The sequence below is a fragment of the Phycodurus eques genome, chromosome 3 (assembly GCF_024500275.1).
Source record: "Phycodurus eques isolate BA_2022a chromosome 3, UOR_Pequ_1.1, whole genome shotgun sequence".
Taxonomy (NCBI): Eukaryota; Metazoa; Chordata; class Actinopteri; order Syngnathiformes; family Syngnathidae; genus Phycodurus; species Phycodurus eques.
This window is the reverse complement of record NC_084527.1, coordinates 398,924-420,000: the sequence shown is the minus strand read 5'-3', so window position 1 is coordinate 420,000 and position 21,077 is coordinate 398,924. Positions and strand designations below refer to the sequence as shown.

The 21,077-nt window shown below is 49.5% G+C and overlaps 2 protein-coding genes across 7 annotated transcripts in view; one reads left to right on the top strand and one right to left on the bottom strand.

Moving 5' to 3' along the window:
- The window catches only part of LOC133399608 (nucleus accumbens-associated protein 2-like), a 19,036-nt gene extending 680 nt beyond the window's left edge, over window positions 1-18,356 (bottom strand). The window contains exons 1-8 of one of the 6 annotated variants that reach the window (XM_061671221.1): window positions 16,909-18,356; window positions 12,965-13,160; window positions 11,193-11,956; window positions 10,607-10,788; window positions 9,958-10,205; window positions 3,737-3,898; window positions 1,527-1,632; window positions 1,104-1,201 (exon numbers count right to left, since the gene is read on the bottom strand). In XM_061671221.1, the coding sequence (XP_061527205.1) occupies window positions 1,104-1,201; window positions 1,527-1,632; window positions 3,737-3,898; window positions 9,958-10,205; window positions 10,607-10,788; window positions 11,193-11,708 (1,312 nt within the window). In that variant the 5' untranslated portion in view covers window positions 11,709-11,956; window positions 12,965-13,160; window positions 16,909-18,356. Of the gene's footprint in view, window positions 1-1,103; window positions 1,202-1,526; window positions 1,633-3,736; window positions 3,899-9,957; window positions 10,206-10,606; window positions 10,789-11,192; window positions 12,074-12,964; window positions 14,861-16,908 lie in introns of those variants that run through there. The other 5 variants (XM_061671223.1, XM_061671222.1, XM_061671224.1 and 2 more) reach the window with 5 other exon arrangements.
- The window catches only part of cfap77 (cilia and flagella associated protein 77), a 13,198-nt gene continuing 4,779 nt past the window's right edge, over window positions 12,659-21,077 (top strand). The window contains exons 1-8 of the mRNA XM_061671095.1: window positions 12,659-12,854; window positions 12,951-13,116; window positions 13,781-13,973; window positions 14,289-14,376; window positions 15,206-15,325; window positions 16,582-16,931; window positions 17,195-17,416; window positions 20,002-20,302. Of these exons, the coding sequence (XP_061527079.1) occupies window positions 12,659-12,854; window positions 12,951-13,116; window positions 13,781-13,973; window positions 14,289-14,376; window positions 15,206-15,325; window positions 16,582-16,931; window positions 17,195-17,416; window positions 20,002-20,302 (1,636 nt within the window). The remainder of the gene's footprint in view (window positions 12,855-12,950; window positions 13,117-13,780; window positions 13,974-14,288; window positions 14,377-15,205; window positions 15,326-16,581; window positions 16,932-17,194; window positions 17,417-20,001; window positions 20,303-21,077) is intronic.

Sequence of the window (21,077 nt, the reverse complement as noted above, 5' to 3'; positions counted from 1 at the left end):
CACTCGTTTCGTAAACGATATCGTCTGGGGGTGTCAAACTCATCGGCGTTCGGGGGCCACGTTCACCCCGACTTGATCTCAAGTCGGTCGGAGCAATATATTTGTGGCCAAAAAAAACATTCAGAAGTATTCTATTTTTTTGGGTGCAACTAATGATGAGTACATTTGGAAATGATTCAAAATTACAATTATCTTGTTGCAAATCACATGCAATATCTTCCCAAAAACGACTTTTCATGTCCAAATGTGCAACTTACAGAGAACACTGGCTGTGTATCCATCTACTTTTGATGGAACAACTTTAGAAATGTTTGTCTATCTAAAGACAAACAATATATTTCTATATTGTAAAGAAACTTAGCCCAGTAGCTTGCCATGAAAAGAGGGCTTATTTGAGCTAATTGATAGGCGCCAAGTCGTCTGCACAAATCATTCGCAGACTTTCAGCTTTTCCCCAGCAGGGGTCGCCACAGGGAGTCACACGCACGGTTTGCTTGGCACCGTTTTTTTGCCGGGTGCTTTTCCTGACGCAAGACCAACATTTTCATCCGGGCTCGCTCGGGAGCAGCAGTGGCTGGGAATTGGACACTCGCCGGGAATAGAACCCGCACCGCCTGCGTTAAAGACGGCAGCGTGTACCACTACACGCCCAGTCACAGACACATTTGAAGAAACATCTCCCAAGTAACTTTACAGTTCTTTTCTCTGCACATTTGCACATGAAAAGACTTAAACAAAATATGATATGATACATACTGGCGTCACAAAATTTCTCACTGCGTACTTGGATTAGCAGAGTCCCGGCACTTCTGCTTCTACATTACAAAAATAAGAGTCCGTATGTATGAACAAACATTTGCCTGACAGGTAGAACAATCTCGACAGGCCAGATTGGGCCCCCTGACGGGGCTGTTCTGGCCCACGGGCCGCATATTTGACACCGCCGATATCGCCCACCATATAAAGGTCCCGATGTAGCGATGACGGAGTATTGCGTTCATCGTCTCGGCCCGAAAAGTCCACTCTATGGGCCAGCGTGTCAAAACGGATGTCCTGATTATAGAATGATTGGCAACACAGCCGCAGCGTTTGGTGCGTCTTACGTTTGACGGCGTTTAACACTCTGTTGTCCAGCGGCTTCCGGCTCGGATCGTTGGTGGAGGAGCGGATCCCGGTCCCGCAGCTATTGGCCAGAGTGTTTCTATGGATACCGTGACGAGCCAATCAGTGCCTAGACATACACAAACACACACGCACGCACACACACAGCACGGGACGGAGCGGCCGCGTTGTGGCCGAGGCTCTTTGCAGAGAAGGAAACTTCCAGAATACGAAACGTCCAAAAGTCTGATGAGGTCATCAAACGAATGAATGATGTCATGTCACGTCTGAGGAGGTCATACGCAATTTGATGACATCGTGTCCGGTGTCTTCGCAGTCATATTAGACGAGTCGTGAAGACGCGTCACACGTGGGGTAGATTCGAACCTTGGAGAAGAGGACACAAGCACGCTAGCTACGCTAACCTGTCAAAGAAGGTCGCCAGCAGCCTCCTGAGCAGAACTTTGTGTTTCACCCCCGCACAAAGGTGGCAATTCATCAGTTGACCTCGCGTCATGAACACGCCCGAACCTGCATGCCCGCACGCACGCACGCACGCACGCACACACACACACACACACACACACACACACACACACACACACACACAGTCAGTGACCTTGTGTCTGGAATGTTACTTCATTATGTCCGTTGTATCAAACATGTCAACTTGTTTAAAAGTTGCAGAACCGGTAGCACAAAAGACCAATTTTCCACCTTCAGCGCGGTCCAGACGGTCCGCAAAGAGATCTTTTGTCTTGAGTTTGTTGTCACATTTGTGTGAGGCCAATTCTATATTACTCGTGCACTCGCTGTCGTCGTCTCGCCACGCTGCGCTATTTGCATATCTGTCGTTGACCAATACCGGCCGCTCGTGCCAGAGTCGCATCTGCACCACTTGCACACTGACTGTGGAGTCTCTGCAACATTTGCACAATCGACATTGTCCCAGATGATCGATCGCACTACTCGTCACTTGAAAACCGCATCCGCTCCTTGAAGTCTCGGCGCATTTGCACAATGGTCATGGCACCGGACTATTGCGAGATTAGTCATTCCGATTTTGTTTTCGTCAACGTCTTTGTGTCTCCAAAGCGCCCCCTGTCAATCGACCGTCCGTTGTCGTCCTCGAGCGGCTCCGACGACCGGAGACAAATTCCTCGTGTGTTTTTGGGACGTACTTGGCAAATAAAGATGATTCTGATTCTGGAACGCCCTGAGCATCTAACGCTTCCTGGCGGAGAAGGACCGCCTCGCTGGAGCGACCTCCCTATTGATGTGGGTTTTGGGTTTTTTTGCCTCTTGAACCAGCCGAAGGGGCGACCAAGGGGACCCGACATCGAGACGGCCGTGAGGAGGAAGGTGCGCAAGAATCCTGCCAGGAGCGAATGCGGCTGGCAAAAAGATGGTGACTTACTTCCTCTGGGAAAACCGGATTTGGAATGTATCTTTTGCGACAGGCGCCCCGGAATTTTTCTAAAACACCCAACCGCATTCCATTTGTGAAACTCGTGAACGTCGCCGGAGGAGCCGGGGCCCATTCCTACAGGGTACACCTCGGACCGCTCGCCGGTCAGAGCACATTTAGATAAACGGGCATAAACACGTCTCTTCATACCGAAGGACCGTTTCGAGTTTTGGGACTGTGGGAGGAAGCCCGTGGAAAGTCCACAAAGGCAGGTTGCAGCCTGGATTTGAACCCTAGAAAGACGCGGTGCCAACCACTTGGTCGCCGTGCCGCCGCACGCAAAGCTGTTAGGAATATTTGGAGAATCCATGATTTCAGGAGGTGTCAAACCTGCGGCCCCGGGGCCAGAGCCGGCCCGCCATATCATTTTATGCGGCCCGCAAGAGCAAATCATGCGTGTTGACCGACGTCATGTTTCTTGCTAATATGGCGAAACTGCAAATCGTCTTCACTTTCAAAAACTATGGGATGTTGCAAGCATTTTTGTTACCAAAACCCCTTCTAAAATAAATGGAATAGTGGAACCGTTTTTACTGGCTTCTGATTTCAAAACTAGTTCATCCACTGATTGTGTACATGCAATAATATGAGGCGATCATACATTTACACGCTTTCAGAGTCACAACGGCCCACCGAGAAAAACCAAATCGACCATGTGTACCAGTTTGTTACCACCTCTGCGATTATTACATCGATAAATTGGAGAAAATTTTATTCTGCTATCAAGTTTATTGCAAAATCCTTTTTCCTGTTTATTGACCGATTATTGTTGTTTATTTGGTATTGTTAAATGATTAAACAAAATCACATAAACACCGATTAAGCAATAATGACACAAGAGGGCCAACATTTTTAAAACAGAGCGACATCTTTGGCACCGATTCATGTCAATTAAGGGCTACACGTTGGATATACAAGTAGATGTTAACTACACATGAATGACACTACAGCTTCAGTTTCAACACAAATCAGTCTGATTTCATGGAGGACGACAGAAATCGTAGAATATTTACTGTTGAAAGGCTGAAATTCCGACAACCTGAAGTTAAACTAGGGCTCTAAACGATTCATCGATGATCAAAATAGCTGTCGATCGATCGATCGGTCGCCGCACCTCTCGCTGTCACGCGTCGGTTTTGCCGGTTCGCCAGAAGAAGCTCCGAGTACCTGCCACCAGCTCCAGCTTGTGTCCAGGTTCTCCCTCGACGTAGAGCGCGGGGTGGGATCGATAACCGATCTGACTGACCAGACTGGCGGGGAGTGCCATGTTGTCTCCGCCCACCACCACGCACGCACGCCGCAGGCGCAGCATCTCCGGCTTCTCCTGGCCTGGACCAATGAGAGGACACGAGGAGGCGTGGCATCATAACACACGGGGCGCAGTCATCAGACATACAAACACCAAAGGCATGAAAAAGGTCACAATAAAAATTAAACAAAAACATTGTAGGGGCGGTCTGGAGGGGGGGGGGGGGGGGGGGGGGTGCAAATCACCCGGGCCCCTGCAGATTATTTATTTATTTTTAACATGAATTAAGCAATCCGGAAGACTGAAGATTACAATAGGGCAACAAAAAAACAAAATCTTCATGCAGAAAAACCACCGCTCCACCGCTCAAGTACAAATTTAAGATTCAAATGAAATTTGCCTGATTTCTTTGCTTTTTTAGTTTTGGCCTCCAACCGGAGCCAGGCCCATCTCCGCCTGCACCCGATGCCAGCTTCAAGCTGTGCCACATGAACAGCATCCTCCTCTTTAAGCGCTCTCATTCTGGAAAACAAGCGACTCCAATCGTTGTCTGTTTCACTTCCTTTTTTCACTATTACCAACTTCTAAGGCTCATCCCAAAAGCATCCTCCAGGAAAAAGATGAAGTACAATAGTTTTCTGTTTTTATTGGCCATTTCTGAATTTGAAGTGAGTTCATTCTGTGTTGTGACATAATCCCTAACATCACTCTATCGCTTAACACATTTAACATTAACATCCGTAAACTAATTAGATAAACGTAGCCCTGTTTCCTAATTCATACAAGATGTACTAGCGGATCGGCTCTTGTCGCCGATGTTACGTGTGCTTGGCGGTTCCGCCGGGACCGCAACCGGGGCCGCGGCCCGCAGCTCAACGCGAAAATAAAAAAGACCGGTGCAACAAATATGACACCTGGCTGATCTGATGAGCAAAAATGGTGCTTCAACGTAAGAGTAGCAACAGAGGATGCCCGCTCCAGAGGTGGGGAGACTCGCCAAACATTGTACTCAAGTAAGAGTACTGTTACTCGACAATGTGACTCAAGTAAAAAGTAAAAGTAGTCATCCCCAAAAATTACTTGAGTAACAGTAAAAAGTATACAGTGAAATAATTACTCAAGTACTGAGCAAATAGTGAGTAGCTTCTGATTTGTTTTAACCACATCATGAACATTAGTTACAAATCAATAAAAATGACAAAATATGAATGTGCGAATTCTGATCTTGCGTGTGTGTATGCACAGTCAAAACTACAACAAAACACCTGCAATTGACTGCACTGTGTGTTGCCGGACAAATAAAATAAAATATGACAATGTTGTTTTTTTCGCCAAAATGTAAACAAGTGTAGCTCGCCGTTGCCTTCATCGTAACGACGACCTTCCCAACATGGCCGCCACATAGGCACCACAATCAGCCAGGTTGGCTTATCGAGTGTTAATACCTATACTCGGGAAACCCAATAGAAACCCTTGTGTGAGGTCATGTGACTCTCGTGTCGTCTCGAGTGCTTAAATTGGATTGGTGCAAATAGCGCCCAATGCGGAAGTCATAGTCTCGCGCACAAAATAGTTGATAAATAAAAGGAGCGAGCGACATTTAGATCATTGCAACGAAGTACAACTCCAATTCCAATGAAAGTTGGACTTTGTGTTCAAAAATTTTTGTCAATGTCTTTATGTCTCCAAAGTGTTCTGTAAATTGACTACCGGAGACAAATTCCTTGTGTGTTTTGGACATACTTTGCAAATAAAGATGATTCTGATTCTGATAAATAAAAACAGAATACAACGATTTGCAAATCATATTGAATTGAAAACACCACAGAGACAAGATATTTAATGTTCAAACTGATAAACTTGATTGTTTTTAGCAAATCATCATTAAGTTTGAATTTTATGGCTGCAACACGTTCCAAAAAGCTGGGACAGGCTCATGTTTACCGCGGCGCTACATCACCTTTTCTTTGAACAACATTCAATAAACATTTGGGAACTGAGAACACTCACTGTTGAAGCTTTGTAGGTGGAATTCGTTCCCATTCTCGCTCGATGTACAGCTTCGGCCGTTCAACGGTCCGGGGTCTCCGTTGTCGTATTTTACGCTTCATCATGCGCCAGACGTTTTCAATGGGTGACAGGTCTGGACTGCACGCAGGCCAGTCTAGTACCCGCACTCTTTGACTAAGAAGCCACGCTGTTGTAACACGTGCAGAATGTGGTTTGGCATCATCTTGCTGACATAAGCAGGGGCGTCCGTGAAAAAGACGTCGCTTGGATGGCAGCGTATGTTTCTCCAAAACCTGTATCTACCTTTCAGCATAAATGGTGCCTTCACATACGTGTAAGTTACCCATGCCATTGGCACTAACACGTACCAGCCCCGTACCATCACAGATGCTGGCTTTTGAACTTTACGTCCATAACAGACCGGATGGTTCTTTTCCACTTTGGCCCGGAGGACACGACGTCCACAATTTCCAAAAACATTTTGAAATGCGGACTCGTCGGACCACGGAACACTTTTCCGCTTTGCGTCGGTCCATCTTAGATGAGCTCGGGCCCAGAGAAGCCGGCGGCGTTTCTGGGTGTTGTTGATAAATGGCTTTTGCTTTGCATAGTAGAGTTTCAAGTTGCACTTACGAATGGAGCACCAAACTGTATTGACTGACATTGGTTTTCTGAAGTGTTCCTGAGCCCACGTGGTGATATCCTTCACACATTGATGTCAGTTTTTGATGCAGTGCCGCCCGAGGGATCGAAGGTCACGGGCATTCAATGTTGGTTTTGGGCCTTTCCGCTTACATGCAGTGACTTCTCCAGATTCTCTGAACCTTTTGTTGATATTATGGACCGTATATGATCTTCTTCTTTTCCTTCGGGCTTGTCCCTTTAGGGGTCGCCACAGCGCGTCATCCTTTTCCATGGAAGCCTATCTCCTGCATCCTCCTCTCCAACACCAACTGCTCTCATGTCTTCCCTCACGACATCCATCAACGTTCTCTTTGGTCTTCCTCTCTTGCCAGGCAGCTCCATCCTCATCATCCTTCTACCAATATACTCACTATTTCTCCTCTGGACGTGACAAACCATCGAAGTCTGCTCTCTCTAACTTTGTCTCCAAAACATCGAACCTCGGCCGTCCCTCCGATGAGCTCATTTCTAATTTTATCCACCCCAGTCACTCCGAGAGCGAACCTCAACATCTTGATTTCCGCCACCTCCATCTCTGCTTCCTGTCGTCTCTTCAGTGCCACTGTCTCTAATCCGTACATCATGGCCGGCCTCACCGCTGTTTTATCAACTTTGCCCTTCATCCTAGCAGAGACTCTTCTGTCACATAACACACCTGACGCCTTCCTCCACCCGTTTCTTCACTTCCTGACCACACTCCCCATTGCTCTGGACGGTTGACCCCAAGTATTTCAAGTCCTCTACCTTTTCTATCTCTTCTCCCTGTAGCCTCACTCTTCCCCCTCCACCCCTCTCATTCATGCACATATATTCTGTCTTACTTTGGTTAATCTTCATTCCTCCGCTTTCCAGTGCATGCCTCCATCTTTCTAACTGTTCCTCCACCTGCTCTCTGCTTTCAGTGCAGATCACAATGTCATGGTCCACGGGGATTCCAGTCCAACCTCATCTGTCAGCCTATCTATCACCACTGCAAAGAGGAAGGGGCTCAGGGCTGATCCCTGATGCAGTCCCACCTCCACCTTACATTCGTCTGTCACACCAACAGCACACCGCACCGCTGTTCTGCTGCCCTCATACATGTCCTGTATTATTCTAACATACTTCTCTGCCACTCCTGACTTCCTCATGCAGTACCACAGTTCCTCGCTGGGTACTCTGTCATAGGCTTTCTCTAGATCTACAAGCTCCTTCTGACCTTCTCTGTACTTTCCCATCAACATCCTGTGGTCCTCTTTCCAGGCATGAAACCATACTGTTGCTCGCAAATACTCACTTCTGTCCTGAGTCTAGCCTCCACTATTCTTTCCCATAACTTCATTGTGTGGCTCATCCACTTTATTCCTCTATAGTTCTCACAGATCTACACATCACCCTTTGTTCTTAAAAATGGGCACCAGCCCACTTTTCCTCCATTTCTCAGACATCTTCTCACCCGCTAGAATTCTATTGAACAAGCTGGTCAAAAACTCCACAGCCACCTCTCCTACATGCTTCCATACCTCCATCAGGACCAACTGCCTTTCCATTTTTCTTCCTCTTTAATGCCTTTCTAACTTCCCCCTTACTAATCATTGCCACTTCCTGGTCCACCACACTTGCCTCTTCGACTCTCCCTTCTCTCTCATTTTCCTCATTCATCAACTCCTCAAAGTATTCTTTCCATCTGTCCAGCACACTGCTGGCACCAGTCAACATATTTCCGTCTCTATCCTTCATCACCCTAAGCTGCTGCACATCCTTCCCATGTCTATCCCATCTTTCTGTCTGGCCAGCCTGTAGAGATCCTTTTCTCCTTCTTTAGTGTACAACCTGGCCTACATGTCATCATATGCCTCTTGTTTGGCCTTTGCCATATCTCAATGTATTCCTTTCGCCTCTCCTCGGTCCTCTCAGTGTCCCACTTCTTCTTAGCTAACCTTTTTCCTTGGATGATTTCCTGTACTGTGAGTTTCCACCACCAAGTCTCCTTCTCCCCTTTCCTACCAGAAGATACGCCAACGACTCTCCCGCCTGCCTCTCCGATCACCTTGGCCGCAGCGGTCCAGTCTTCTGGAAGCGCCTCCTGTCCACCGAGAGCCTGTCTCACCTCTTCCCGAAAAGCCGCACAACACTCGTCCTTTCTCAGCTTCCACCACATGGTTGTCTGCTCTGTCTTTGTCTTCTGACTCATTCTTCCCACCACCAGAGTCATCTTACACACCAGTATCCTATGCTGTCTAGTCACACTCTCCCCTACCACTACCTTACAGTCGGTAACCTCCTTCAGATGACATCGTCTGCACAAGATTTAATCCACCTGTGCTTCTACCTCCGCTCTTGTAGGTCACCCTATGTTCCTGCCTCTTCTGGAAAAAAAGTGTTCACTACAGCCATTTGCATCCTTGTTGCAAAGTCTACCACCATCTGTCCCTCCAAGTTCCTTTCCTGGATGCCGTACTTCCCCATCACTTCTTCATCACCCCTATTACCTTCACCAACATGCCCCTTACAATCTGCACAGATTACGACTCTCTCTCTGTCTGAGATGCTCAGAATGACTTCGTCTCGCTCCTTCCAGAATTTCTCTTTCACCTCTAGGTCAGATCCTACCTGTGGGGCATGGCCACGAATCACATTCTACACAACACCCTCAATTTCAAGTTTCAGCCTCATCGCTCGATCTGAAACTCTTTTCACCTCCGAGACATTCTTAGCCAACTCTTCTTTTCAAATAACCCCGACTCCATTTCTCTTCCCATCTCCACCACGGTCAAATCATTTCAACCCTGCCCCTCAACTTCTCGCCTTACTGCCTTTCCACCTGGTCACACAATAAATCAACCATTGTCCTCATCATGTCAACCAACTCCTGAGATTTTCCTGTCATAGTCCCAACATTCAAAGTCCCCACATTCAGTTCTAGGCTCTGTGCTTTTTCTGCTGAAGAACCCGCTTTCCACCTCTTCTTCTTCTTCGACTTCGACCCACAGTAGCTGAATTTCCAACTGCGGTCATGGCCCGGGTTAACAACGTCCGCCACCGGCGCCGTCAAGCTGCAGGGCGCCGGTGGCGGACGTTGTTAACCCGGGCCAAGACCGATCCGGTATGGAATTCTTTGGATGAACGCTTCTATTTGTTTGGCAAAGTTTTAAGACGGATGCCCTTTCTGACGCAACCGATACGCTCACATATTCATCCACCGCGGAGTCGTATTCAGAAAGGAGTAGTATTAAAAAATTACATGTGTGTGGATGGTGGATGTGTGGAATGGATCTAGCTGCCAGCGTTCACGGAGTACGAAACAGCCTATGACGTCAGCGACCCCCCAAAGGAAAAAACTTATTGGATCTATACGATTCACGTAAATGGCCTATTTTGAGATCAAAACAGCGAATTTCGCCGACAGGAGAGTGATTTGCATGTATGAGTTATGTGACTGGCCGTACCGTGTGACCAGACTTACCCTGGTGTCCAATCGTGTATTGGTATATTCCAAGGTGTGTGGCGTTGCCGTAGTCCCCGTCCTCCGGCTCCTCCTCCGTTGGGGGTTGCGAGGGGGACGAGTCTGTGGGCAGGCTGGACGCTTCTGAACTAGAGCGCCCCCCGCCTGCCAGGAGGTAGGACTGCAGTCCCAAGACCAGACTCCCGGCTGCACCCAAGTAACAAACGGCACCCCCTCTGGTGGTCTGGAGTGCCCCAGCAAAGTCACCTCTGAGGACACAAGAGGACTGGTCACTAGTCAGGCAAGGACTAAGCTGACCACATCATCACTAATCAGATAATGTTTTTTTTTTTTTTTTTTTAAATTGGACTAAGTATTAGATCATGGTTCCTGGTCTGGCCTGACGAGGTGGTTCATGGTTCCTGGTCTACACTGACTAAGTGGACCATGGTATTTGGAATAACCGGACTAATAAGATCATGGTTCCTGATCTAGTTTGACAAAGTGGGCCATGATGGACCCTGATTTGAACTCACCTGACTAAATGGAAATGTTTTTGGACAATTGGACTAACTACTAGATCGAGGTAGGAGGAATCAGGCCATGTCTAGTCAGACCGGGAATAGCCAGACCAGGACTAGTTAGACCAGGTCGTGTTTGACATTCTGACCTGGCATCCAGTTCTTCTGGAGTTGTTCCTGTGTGGTTCTCAGGAGGTGTGTCCTGGCGTTCCTGTTTGATCCGGCTCACGGCCATCATTAGGTCCTCTGGACTCATGGATGGGTCTGGACTGGAACCCTGCAGCTCGACCACAGACCGATCTAAAGGTCCCAGCTCGTCTGCTGAAGTTGTCTGTGACCCACCAACACAAAGATAACGCAACATCCAAAGGACATCTCTCCTGCCTACACGGACTAACTGGATCATGTTTTTTGGAAAAACTGAATTAGCTACTAGACCTAGGTTCCTGATCTTGGACTAAGTAGATGTTGGTTCCGTTTTTTGGTCGACACAGTGTGTCATGGATCCTGCTCTGAATTGACTAATTGGATCATGTTTTTTGGGGGACTAGTCAAATTTACTGAGTCATGCTTCCTGTTCTAGCCGGACAAGGTGGTTCATGGTTCCTGGTAGGGTTAGGGTTAGGGTTATATACTGACTAAGTGGGCCATGGTATTTGGAATAACTGGACTAAGCTAATGGCTCCTAATCTGGTTTGACTAAGTGGGCCATGATGGACCCTGATCTGAACTCACCTGTGAGTCGCAGCAGTGCGGCGATGAGGACGTGGTATTGGTCTTCATGAGCTCTAGGCTCCTCTCTACAATATTCTGGACTTGCAGGTAGCCGGCCGTGTACATGAGGACTAGCTGCTCACTGGCGACCATGTTGAGACAGCCCGTGTAGCAGAATGTCAGGATCTGACGGAAACAAGATGGCGTCACCGATGACGGAAGCTCATACGTAGACCGGGACCACTCCGAGGAGTCGGACGACTCGGCGCTGAACAGGTCTCGGAAGTAAAGAGAGGACGCGGCCAGGACGGCGCGGTGGGCCTTGAAGACCTGACCCTGGACCAGGATGGAGACGTCGCAATGGAGTCCTAGAAGTCTTTGCTGATTCAGGCTGCTCAGAACGCTACTGCCAAAGTCACCGATCGAAAACTGAAGACCAGACTCCGCCATGATGGAGGCGGGCTTAGGGACGGCTGGTCCCGGTCCTGTTCGTAATGTTGGTCTTGGTGCTGGTTTCGCCACCTGAAGGTCTGGCATCCATGTCGTGCTGGCGGGGGTCCAAGGAAATTAATGCCAAATGAAGAAAACTAGAGTCCCGCATGGTTCAGTGGAGTTCATATGAGTCAGGCAGAGTCCACTCAAGTGTAGCACAGTCTACTAGCGCATACTAGGAGCCTGGTAGAAGCGAACAGGGTCAGGCCGAGGCCAGCATGGTCCAGCAGAGTCAGATAGACTGCACTATATCTCGTGCAGAATGGCAAACGAGGCATACTTAAAAGTCTGTCCTGCATGTAATGTGAACAACCAGAAGGGAAAACAAATTAGATCCTGTTTACGCAATCATTAGACAATGCATACAGAGACAACTCGTACATTTGGGCCAGTCAGACCACCTCTCTCTCTCTCACTGGTCTTCAACCCCCCCACCCACCCATACACCACCCTGAGAAGGAGAACACCACCTAAACCAAAGGTGGCCTGAGCAACCTGATGCTGTCTTTACAAGAATGTTTCTCCGAGAGTGAGTGGAGTGTCTGAACACCAGGTAATGGGCTCAACACAGAGACTTTCCTAAGCCTACATGCAGTTCTGCTTGGGGACTGGAACGGTGGATCAACACATCAGCATATTTGCAAAGCAAAAACCACAGATGAACAGCCAGGTCAGGTCATTCCTGAGGTCTGGGAACATGGAACTGTACAGCAACAGTAAATTGTGAACACAAAACTGTAGAGTACTGTCAGAGCTGACCTAAAAAGACAAAATCCAGAAAGCTAATTGTGACTATAGGCATCGGTTAAATTCGAGCCCTGGTACTGCTTGATTTCTACCCTCCTGGAGCTGTCACCTAATGTGGTGGAGGGGTTTGTGTGTTCCAGTGATCCTAGGAGCTAAGTTGTCTGGGGCTTTATGCCCCTGGTAGAGTCACACATGACAAAAACGTCCTAGGTGAGGAACAAGCCAAAGCACGGCTCAAAGAACCCGTAATGATGAAAATAACATTTGGAACTTGTTTCCCTCACCCAGGCGCAGGTCACCCAGGTCACCCTTTGGAGCCAGGCCTGGAGGTCGGGCTCAATGGTGAGCTCCTGGTGGCCGGGCCTGCACCCATGTGGTCCGGCCAGGCACAGCATAAAAAGGCAACGTGGGTCGCCCTTCCCATGTGCTCAATACTTGTGGGAGGTGAGCTGGGCGGCGGCATAAGGCAGGGACCTTGGCAACCCGATCCCCGGCTACAGAGGCTAGCTGTAGGGATGTGAAATGTCACCTCACTGGCAGGGAAAGAGCCTGACCTGGTGCGCAGGGTTGAGAAGTTCCGACTAGAGTTCGTCAGGCCCACCTCCACACACAGCTTGGGCTCTGGTACCAGTCCTCTTCAGAGCGGTTGGATTCTCTTCCACTCTGGAGTTGCCCACGTCGAGTGGCGCCTAGCAGGTTGGAACAGGTGGCGGAAGGTGTCAGGTGTGTTGTGTGACAGAAGAGTCTCAGCTAGAATTGAAGGGCAAAGTTTGTAAGACAGTGGTGAGGCCAGCCATGATGTACGGGTTAGAGACGGTGGCACTGAAGAGATGACAGGAAGCAGAGCAAATGAAGATGTTGAGGTTCTCTTGAGGAGTGACCAGGTTGGAGAGGATTAGAAATGAGCTCATCAGAGGGACAGCAAAGGTTAGATGTTTTGGAGACAAATTTAGAAAGAGCACACTTTGATCTTTGATGGTTTGGACACGTCCAGAGGAGAAATAGTGAGTATATTGGTAGAAGGATGATGAGGATGGAGCTGCCTGGCAAGAGAGCGAGAGGAAAACCAAAGAGAAGGTTGATGGATGTCGTGAGGGAAGACATGAGGGCCGTTGGTGTTCGAGAGGAGGATGCAGGAGGGAGGTAGGCTTACATGGAGAAGGATGACACGCTGAGGCCACCCCTAACGGGACAAGCCCAAAGGAAAAGAAGAAGAAGAGGCGCCAAGCAAGTGTGGGCATACTGATTGCCTCAAGTCTCTGTGCCTGTACGTTGGGGTTCACCCCATTGGACGAGAGGGTAGCCTCACTACGCCTTCAGATGGAAGCACCGGTCCTCAGTGTTGTTTGTGTTTATGCACCAAACCGCAGTTCACAGGACCCACCCTTCTTGGAGTCCTTGGAGGGGGCGCTGGAGGGCGCCCCTGCTGTGCACTTCCTCATTCTTCTGGGGGATTTCAACGTTCACGTGGGCCATGACAGTGAGACCTGGAAGGGCGTGATCCGGAAGAACGGCCCCCCTGACCAAAACCCGAACGCTGTTCTGATGGAACAGAACTGGACTGTCCATAAGGAACACTGTGTTCAGACAAAAGGGTGTCCACGCCTGCACTTGGCACCAGGACGCCATAGGCCATAGGTTCGTGTCATCGGACCTGCGGCCGCATATCTTGGACGCTCTGGTGAAGACAGGGATGAAGTTGAAAAAACTTTCGGTACTTGAAACTTATTGCGCCAAGGCAAGAAAAATATTCCTGCGACTGACAGGAATGAGGCCTCAGATCATGCGGGGGATAAAGGATGACGCTCCGAGAAGCGATCGTCCACACATATAGCGAGATGCTCTCGGCCGCTGGCTGCCTGATCGTCTGCCGACCAGGATTTCAATAAATGGGATCCGGAACCGTCAGATAGCGAACTCCCTTTGGGACAGCCAGACGAGCTTCCTCCGGTGGAGATCGACGAAGGTAACTAACTCATTTGCAGCTCGCGTTAGCTACATTTAGCGAGCAAACACGCTCCTTCAATCCTTGTTACATCAAAACACAATTTAGTCGCACTAGTTCACATTACAATGTGACATCTGTTGCCAGCACCCATTTGAAGTTTCCATTTGGTCCATCTTGCAGGAATTCAACACCCGCAGAGTCGAGCGTCTTTTAAGATTGCCAAGAAGAAAAATTCTGTTTTTGTTTTTTTTTAACCCTTGCAAAACATGTCATCAACAAAACTTATTCTCAAGTAATGGTATTTTTTAAAAGTTACAAGTTACGCATCCAGCAGACGTTCCACTCCCATTCCAGTACGCAGTGCAGACCAAAATGGTAATTGAAAGGTTTTTTTTCTCCACGTCCCACGGCAGCAATTTCAACAATGTATTTTTATAGAAGAATTAACTAAGATGTGGCTAAAACTTTGCTAGATTTTATGCGCAAGGTAAAAAAAAAAAACCTGGACTATTGAGGAAACGGTAGACGAGGAGAATTTGGAGGAACAAAGTGCAAGTGTGGGAGCCGCATTTGGTCACGCATTTTTGTCACTTTTTCCTGTCAAAAGTACTGTTCAGATGTTTGAGATGTTCACTGAGGAAAAAATGATTACTCCAGACCGCTTTAAGCTGGAGATAAACTTTTTTTTCCTGACGAAAGAAGAGAGTCTGATCTTTCATTCGGTGGTTTTGGTGTTTACATCGTCATCGTACACAACATTGTGCGGGGCTTGGAAAATCAGTGAGATTGCTGGAGAAGGCCTGGCAGTCGAGGCGCTAGGGGGGATCACGGTCCTCGGCCCATTCAGGGGTTCTGGCGAGGAGGGTCCGTCGGGAGGTTGAGATTCAGGAGGACCAGTGCGGTTTTCGTCCTGGCCGCGGAACAGCGGACCGGCTCTACACCCTCGGCAGGGTTCCGGAGACCGCGTGTGAGTTCGCCGAACCGGTCTACGTGTGTTTTGTGGCCTTCGACCGTGTCCCTCGGGGAGTCCTGTGGGAGGGTGCTGCGGGAGTATGGGATACCGGACCCCTCTGATAAGGGCCGTTATTGTTAATTATTAACACATTTCAAACATTCCGCAAAGGTTCAATGAAGGCAACTGGACTCTTCTTGTTTGTTTCAGAGGTTTTATCTTGAATCCAAAAGGCTGCTTAGGGGTAGGGGGAAATAGGGAACTTTAGAAACGCAAAAGCCTCAAGGAGGTCGAGCGCGGTGCAAATGATGATGATGATGATGATGATGATGATGATGACTGCTCTGCCCCCCCCCCCCCGCCCCCCCACAACTTTCAAAACCCCGGGGAGGGGGAACGATTGCATTTGAGGCCGTCGTTCCCGAGTCCCAAATCACGACAAAGGGGTTCTCGGCGGACATTTTTCGGGAACCTTCCCGGTCGGCGGTGTGCAACTCGTGGCTCCGGAGCCACGAGCGGCTCTTTCAGTCACCCTTTTGCTGTGGCTCTCGGCGACTTTGGAAAGGAAACGAGTATTTAATTCAGTTTGTTCGTAATGTAATCGTAAATGTGAAGATTACGCCGCTCTTAAAACACTCAAATCAAATGTTGAGATTTTTTTGCGCCATCAAAGGTTTCGTCGGCAAACCCTGTAGAAATGCAAAAGAATGTTCTGAAGAAAACAGAACGTCGAACGCCGCGTGACGACTTCCCAGGGTTTGAACTCTTATAGTTATATAGAGTTCATTTTTATTTCATTTGGACTTTTTTCAAATTGAGTTTGTTTTTATTTTTTAGATACAGTTTATATTTTGGTCTGTATATAAAAAAACGAACTTGTTCAAGCTTTTTGCAAAAATAAAACTTTTCTTAAAAAGTTTTTTCTTTATTGGTGTCACGGTTCAAAATGATTTTTTTTTTTTTTTTTAAGTATTACAAAAATGAAAGAGGGTTTCAAATTCGAGCAGACGCATCATCGTACGTAAAAGCGTGGGTGCCACATGGCGTTGCTGTCGCGTGGACTTTTGACAAACCTTTTTTAAAGGCGCACCCCGAAGACAGCGGGGTTGGGCTCCGGCACGCCCGCGAGCCGAGCGTGGAGAAGCGCTCCAGAAAATGCTTCAATGCTTTCACATTCGGAAATTCTTTGATCATTCGAAAATAACCCGATAAACTCAAGCCCCAAACATTCGAGTACTTCCCTCTTTCCCTTTTCTTTGTGTCCGTGGGAGCCGACGGAGAGTTTGCCGGAAGTCGGCCAATGCGACCGCACTCGGCATTTTGGGCAAATCTCGCGGAGTCACCGAAAGCCGTCCGGCCCGACACTTTGCCCCGCCCCCGCCCCCGCCCCCGCCCCCGCTCGCACTCACAGCGGGTCCGCATCCCGCCTCCTCTCGGCTCTCGCTCCCCGGGGCTTAACCGAACCGCGGCCCGCGGCAAATACGAAAACGGGCCGAGAGATTCGCCCGAGTCGCACGACGGACTTCCCGCCATCGCTGGCGAGGCACAAGAACAAATCGGTCGCGTCTCTTCCGCGCCTCGGAACGGCGATCGCTTACTGGCCGCTTTGTGCCGTCTCAAGGTCATCATAGTCCATCACACTTCGATAGAGTCGAGAAGAGTTCGGAGTCCAGCTGTGTCACTGAAGTCCGGTCCAATACGACTCGTTGGCAAAGGAGGAGTCCGGTAGGAAGTCCAGTTTTGGTCTTGTGCTTGTTTAGTTGCGTTTAGTGGCTCACCTCCTCTCTGCTCCTCGTCCTGCAGCGGCAGCACGAGCGCAAGCCACGCGCGCGCGCGCACTTTTAACGCAGCGTCTGAGGGGGAGGGGGGGGGGGGGGGTTGCAGACAGACAAGAGAGGAGGGGGGGCGCAGGCGCATCTGAGGACAGACGCAGCTCAGGCAGCTAACTGCCCCGCAGAGGACACAAACGAGGGAGGGAGACGCGCACACGCATATGACTCGGCGAAACCACGGCACCGCATTGCAGTGCGTGCGTGCGGACGCGGCATCGACTCGCACGCACACAAAAGCCGCGTGTGGGCGGTGGCTCGTAACTGGAAGGCGCAGGTTTGATCCCCTGTTCTCATTTGTGTGGACATCACGTGCGTGTCAGCGCGGCTGCTATGATGTGCTGCGATGCCGAATTGTTCATCGAGCCGCCATTTTGTTTTGTCGACACGCGCTTTGTTTTTTAACGAAGGGGAACTAGTTGATGACGTCATAGAAAAGAGGACCAAAAACCGCCGAGTCATGTTTTGCACGTTCTCGTTTTGAAAATCACCACGAATAAAAACTGTGCAAAATAGCAGCAAACGGTAAAGGTGACGTCATATTCATCAATTGACAATCAAAATAAAGTTTCACATTCAGTCTTTAGCCAGCAGGTGGCGCCCTGGCGCTGGAGACGTCATCAAAGTTCCTTCAGTTGATTTGTTGACGTGTTCGCGCCATCCCACTTTCAGTTCTTCAGGATCCAAAGAAAACGGGAAAAAAAACATTTCTTACACTGATTTTGATTTGTAAAGATTAAAATAAAACCAGTAAAACAAATAATCTGTGAGAAATTCAAAGAGAACTCTTGAGAACTCTTTTTGTTTGCGGTCCGGTTGATTTTCTTAAGCATCAAAACCAAAATGTAAATTCGGCTGGCACGAAAAGAAGGAAAAAGTTTGGCTCTCGACTGACTCGATTGCTCATCGCAAGCCAATATTTCGTCCCGTCGTTTTTGGTGCAGGCGTGCCTGTCTCGTGAGTTTGCTTTTTCAAAGAATTCTGCTACGTCCGATTCTCAACGGTTAATCTGTCTCGGATTATTTCTGCGGCCTACGTACTCACGGGGGTCCGTCCCGACGATGTCGTCCGCGCGTGTTGGTATTGTGGGCTTTCTGCGGAAAACATCCCTTACATGTTGCTACGTGTTACGATGCGCGCAACCGACGTCGTCGTCGGGTCGCTTCCTTCCGGCGGGCACTGTCCGCGCTTTGTTTTCTGCGCCGTGGCCCGGGGGGGTCGTCATCAAACTGCAAGAGTCCCGGATGACTCACGACCTACTCGACAAGACGTTTTGGAAAAGTCAACCTTTGATTTCGATACAAAAAAAGGGGCGTGGTCACACGAGGGGGCGTAAGGAACAGGAGCAGAGTTTCCCCCTGCGGGCCCTCCCTCTGAAGAGGAGGAGGAGGAGGAGGAGGAGGAGGAGGAAGATGACGACAACGCAGGAGGACGCGCAGACTCATGTCCACGCCGTCGAAGGCCGCCGGCTTCTCACCCTCGCCCGCGGGCGGCGGGAGGTCAGGGCGTGCGCGGAGGAGAGGTCGCCCTCGCCGTAGAAAGTCGGACACCTCGTCCCGCGCCCAAAATCGGACGCCCGCCCGCTCCTCGTGGCACGACGGGCACGTCGACGGACCCGGCCGCAAACGCTTCGGGAAAAGCGAGCCTTCGCGGGCCGCCGACGGCGGCGGGGCGAGCACGAGAAGGAGGGAGAGGAGAGGAATAAGAGGAGGGGAAGGAAAAGAGGGAAAGGAAGACGAAGAGGAGGAAGGGGGGAAAGGAATCGGAATCAGAATCAGAATCATCGTTATTTGCCAAGTATGTCCAAAAAACACACAAGGGATTTGTCTCCGGTCGTCGGAGCCGCTCGATGACGGTCGATTGACAGAGAACATTTTGGAGACAGAAAGACATTGACAAAAAAAAAAACAGTCGCTGAGCAGTAAAGGGTTGCGAGTTATCTGGTAATGCCGGTACATTTATTTATTTATTCCATTTTTTTTGGACAATTGTGCAAAAGATGCAGAGTCCTCTAGCACTTAGAGCAGTTGGAATGACTCATATTGCAATAGTCCGCTGCAATGAGGGTTGTGCAAAGGGCGCAAGGAGTGGATGCAAGTTTAAAGTGACGAGTGGTGCGATCATCTGGGACAATGTCGATTGTGCAAATGTTGCAGATCCTCCTCAGTCAGCAGCAGATGCTACTCTGGGACGAGTGGCCAGTATTAGTCAACAACAGATGTGCAAACAGCGCAGCGTGGCGAGCCGACGACAGCGAGTGCACGAGTTATACAGAATTGGCCCCATAGAAATGTGACAACGAACTCAAGTCAAAGAAATTGCCAGCATGTTGCAAAAGAATTGTAGGTTCGCTGTTTAAGAAGTTGATGGCAAGAGGGAAGAAGCTGTCGGAATGTCTACTAGTTCTAGTTTGCGTTGATCGGTAGCGCCTACCCGAGCGAAAGAGCCGGTGACCGGCACGCGCCACCTACGATCGCACCTTGGGCAAAACGGCTCGAAGAACTTCCTCCCGGATGGGGCGAACCCGTGGCAACTTGGAACGTCTCGATTTTGTTTGTCACCACAGATGACAAGATTTCACTTTTCGACCTCGTTTGGGTTGACAAATGATGTGCGTGCATTTCGGAGCCCGAAAGAAAAGAACATTTGAGCAAGTTGAGCTTCAAAGCGCCACCTGTATCGCGGCATACGCGGGAAGCCCGCTACCCTGAACGCGAGGTTCCGCAAACACGTCCGGCGGGCAGCGAAGGTACGCGGACGTGATCGGGCGAACGGGTTGAGGGGCGGCAAGCGGGGCGAGGCGGCCTTCATTTCGACGCACGAGCGAAAAGGCTTCTTTATACTTTTGAAAATGCGTTGCAGTTCTCCTCCGAGTCGGGGGTGTCGCTACGGACGCCGCAGGCGGCCTTTCCGCTGCGTTCGAGGCCATTTCCGGTCGCCGACCGTGGGACAGCGCCTTCGAGAACAAGCGGACCGAGACGACCGGACGGTACGTTTAATCGTGCTGCAAAATCGATCCGGGAGTCGGCGGCGGCGGCGGTCTGCGGCACCGAGGGGCACGCCGAGTACGTCGTCGCGGCGCGTGACCGAAACGGACCGATCGCGCGGGGCGATCTCCGCGCGGCAAAGATCGTGGGTGACTCAGCTCCACTCAGCCCGAGAGGTAAAGATTCATGCGTAAATGTTCGATGTGTGCTATTTGTAATCGATCTTTTCAACTCCGACAGAAGCACAGCAGCATTTCAAAAGAGGATATGAAAAACGTGGGCTCCTTTTTCATGACTCCATGTATGATTTGGATGCACGCAGGCTGAAAAAAACAGAAGAGGGATAAAATGAGGCCAATTTCAACACATTTGAACTTGTGTGTTCAAATGAAGGAAATTCAAAGGACTCTTTTTGCGTTCGGGGGATTCGTCTCCCGCGGCATCCCCGGCCGGGGTCTCCGGCGCAATGACGCTCCAACGACCGGCTGCCGCTGCAAACGTGCAGACTGATAAAAAGAGTCCTTTGAATGGACTTCATTGGAACGTACATCGGTTGCACGTGATTCGAATGTGTTCAAATGACACAATTTGTCCCTCTTCTCCCCAAAAACGACACAGTTCCTTTGAGCACATTTGAATCACGTGCAAGCGATGGACGTGTTTTTGTTCAGCGCACTGAACACGGAGTCACAAGAAGCGGTCGTGAGGGCAAAAGGCGGCAGAAATGATCGCCTCCATCGATGAACTGCTGTCCTCACGAATATCAGCGGTTCATTCAATACGCCGGTTAACAAATGAATCCTGAGTCCTCGCCTCAATTGCGTTGTTGAAATCAAATGTCGCCGGGCATGAATTGTTCATCAGCGCTCATTATCCATGCGCAGATTTATGAGGACAGTCGCCAAAGCGCCAAAAGCCGCAGAAACGTGCGTACGCCAGCCACGCGGTTGG